General features: G+C 38.2%; 1 protein-coding gene across 1 annotated transcript in view; it reads left to right on the top strand.

Annotated features, from left to right (window-relative positions):
* Positions 1 to 2,364, top strand: part of LOC143301404 (uncharacterized) — a 31,771-nt gene extending 29,407 nt beyond the window's left edge. Inside the window, exons 21-22 of the mRNA XM_076615655.1 lie at positions 479 to 628; positions 1,299 to 2,364. Coding sequence (XP_076471770.1) covers positions 479 to 628; positions 1,299 to 1,366 — 218 coding nt within the window. The 3' untranslated portion in view covers positions 1,367 to 2,364. The remainder of the gene's footprint in view (positions 1 to 478; positions 629 to 1,298) is intronic.
* The last annotated feature ends 445 nt before the right edge of the window (positions 2,365 to 2,809 follow it).

Raw genomic sequence — 2,809 nt, 5'->3', positions numbered from 1 at the left:
GACCATAAACCGAAACAGGAAGATGGGGGCATGTCAGTCTGTTGACTGAATCCGCACATCAAACTGAATAAATTAGCGTACAAATAAGAGTAGAAATCCACTGAAAACAGGTTACATCTACTAATGGTAATCATCGTTCCATACTTACAGCATAAAAACTGCCGGTAAAATAGATTCCTGAATTTAGGGTGCTAAGATAGGACTTTAGCTTTCTTTTTACGGAAGAATGGTACGCATGGGGCTGACCGTTAACTCTCTCCATACGAACGGCGAAAGAGACGACGTTAACAGCGTTTCACCCCAATTACCATCATCAAAATATTGCAAGCGGAAGGCTCTTATACTGAAGAGGTGAATATTGACAAAGAATACCACAATTCTGACGACGGAAGCTGGACATCCGAGGGGTCTGTGCAGAGGAGAAGAGAGGACTGGCCGTACTGAGTGAGTTAATCAGTGTGTCCATTGGTGCTTGCAGGAAACAAGGTAGGAGGAACGTGCACGGTGAAGACGGACGCTAATGTGTGTTTAAGTGGTACCACTTGCAAGGATTCAGATGTGGGCGGAGTCACCGTCTACAGCTGTCAGTGTAACTCGGGCACACCCAACGCAGATGGCTCGTGCAGTGGTGAGTTGCTTCCCTTGTCTGGTTCTGTGCTGTACTTTCTGATTGTGAGGCTTCCCAAGCAGTTCCTTTGTCTCCAGAGCTCTTTGTCTTGTTTGTCACTGTCCATGCTGGACATGGTTGTTGTTTTGTTTTGATTTTTTTTATTTTTATGGTGCCTGGAAAATGTGTAATGACGATCAACTTTTTTTCCCAGTTTTATGTATTCTTGCTGCAATACGCATAACTATGTAATTCTTTCAAGAGATGTCTTCAATCCCCTGGTAAGAAATATGACAGAATGGCCTTATGCAATAGGCATATTCTGTTTGCTGTAATATTACTTTACTTACTTCGGTTTTTCCTCTTGATCTTGAGAGAGAGAGAGAAAGAGAGTTTTGTGTGTGACTTTTATGCTTTCGTTTCTTTCTTGACATAACTTTCTAATGCATCAAATGCAGTTTGTCATCCCATAAAAAGTAGTCACCCATGAACGTCTGAGGCTAGTGTGTATGCTTAAGAGGTAGAATTATTTTCAATCATAATATTATGTTCAGCCAAAGCCACGATCAGAAATATACGGTAGAAAAAAATGCACTCATCGCTGTGTGTGTGTGTGTGTGTGTGTGTGTGTGTGTGTGTGTGTGTGTGTGTGTGTGTGTGTGTTACTGATTTATTCATGTTGTTGTTACAGGTGCGATACACATCGCTGTATCCGTGGTGGTGTTGATCCTAGGAGTGATGTTATCCGTTCTCTTCTGAAACATCACGTGACCTGCCTGCCCGATGACGACCCGGGAGACGCTGACACTCTTCTTACAATCTGCCGCTTGAACATCAACCGAGCAAGATGATTCAACACTTTGGAAACTGTGCCTGACAAAAAACATATCAACAGGCGTATTTCATTACGATAAAACAAAGTGAACGGTTTGGTATATTCTTCTTCTTTTTTTCTAAGAGTGTTGGGAAGAGTGCTTTGAAGTTCCTATTTCACTTTGTTTTGTTTTTGTTGCTTTTTTTTCGTGAGCTGTAGATTAATGACAGCAAAATCATTTTAAGACAATGGCTTTTTTCTGAATAGTTGAATAGTGAATAACTTTTGAGAAACAATGTTTTCTGCATACGGATTTTTTTTCAGTTGCTTTCACGTTGTATCTTGTTGGGTTTTTTGTTGTTGGTTTTTTTTTTTTTAGGGACTGTCAAAAATGGTATGCTAGTGATTGTTGCTAGTGGTTGATTGTGACCACAGTGTTAGTTTCTCTGCAATGATGAGAACCACCCAGGAGATTGAACTGTCGCGTGCATCTCTTCTCCAGTGTGTGCCTGCCTTCTATCATATTAGCGCTGTCCTTAATCTTCGAATATCAAGCATAGCATCATGTTGTTTGTCTTTCCATGACGAAAACGTTGGCAAGGCTAGAGTGATAAAAAAAAGTTCAAGAAAAGATAGTACGTACTCGCCTTAGAAATGCATCTTTTAAAAAAGAATGTGATATTTCACCTAGTCTACTGATATTAACAAAGCTTAAATCATCCTGAAAAAAAAAAGAATAAATAAAATTAGCTTATGTCTCAAATGTAAATAAAAGTGTCGATCAAACCGTCCAAAAGTGATTAAGATTCTCGTTCAGAATGCAAACCATCGCCTTTTGGTGTTTTAGGTAGTCTGTGATTTATGTGTTTTATGTGTCTGTACATATATTTAGAATAAAATCTCAACTTTGATTATTTTCGCACTTGTTGTGCGCACTCACACACACACAGATATATATATATATATATATATATATATTTGCTTGTTTTTACATCTTCACCTGAATGTCATTCTATAATACGATTCCCACAGCCTTTTGGCGTTTGGGGTAATATGTGATTTATATGTTTCACGTATTTGTGTGCAGATCGTAAAGATAAAACCTGAAGTCTAATTATATTCACAGTTGCTTATTACTAATCGTTGTTTTTCAATTGTCTATCATATATATATAAATGCACATTCTGTTCATCTGAAATCATTCCATTACACGATCCACGAATGTGTTTTAAGGAAGCAACACATTGTAAAAGCTTTGCTGATGCCAATTGTCCATAATACCAGTGATGCCATGCAAAACAGGTTTTTCTCTAATTCATTTTATTCAATGCTTTGGTCATATATATATATGTGTGTGTGAGAGAGAGAGAGAGAATTTGAAATTCTTT

This window comes from Babylonia areolata, chromosome 27 (assembly GCF_041734735.1).
Source record: "Babylonia areolata isolate BAREFJ2019XMU chromosome 27, ASM4173473v1, whole genome shotgun sequence".
In the NCBI taxonomy this organism is placed as follows: Eukaryota; Metazoa; Mollusca; class Gastropoda; order Neogastropoda; family Buccinidae; genus Babylonia; species Babylonia areolata.
This window is presented reverse-complemented; position numbering and strand designations above follow the sequence as displayed.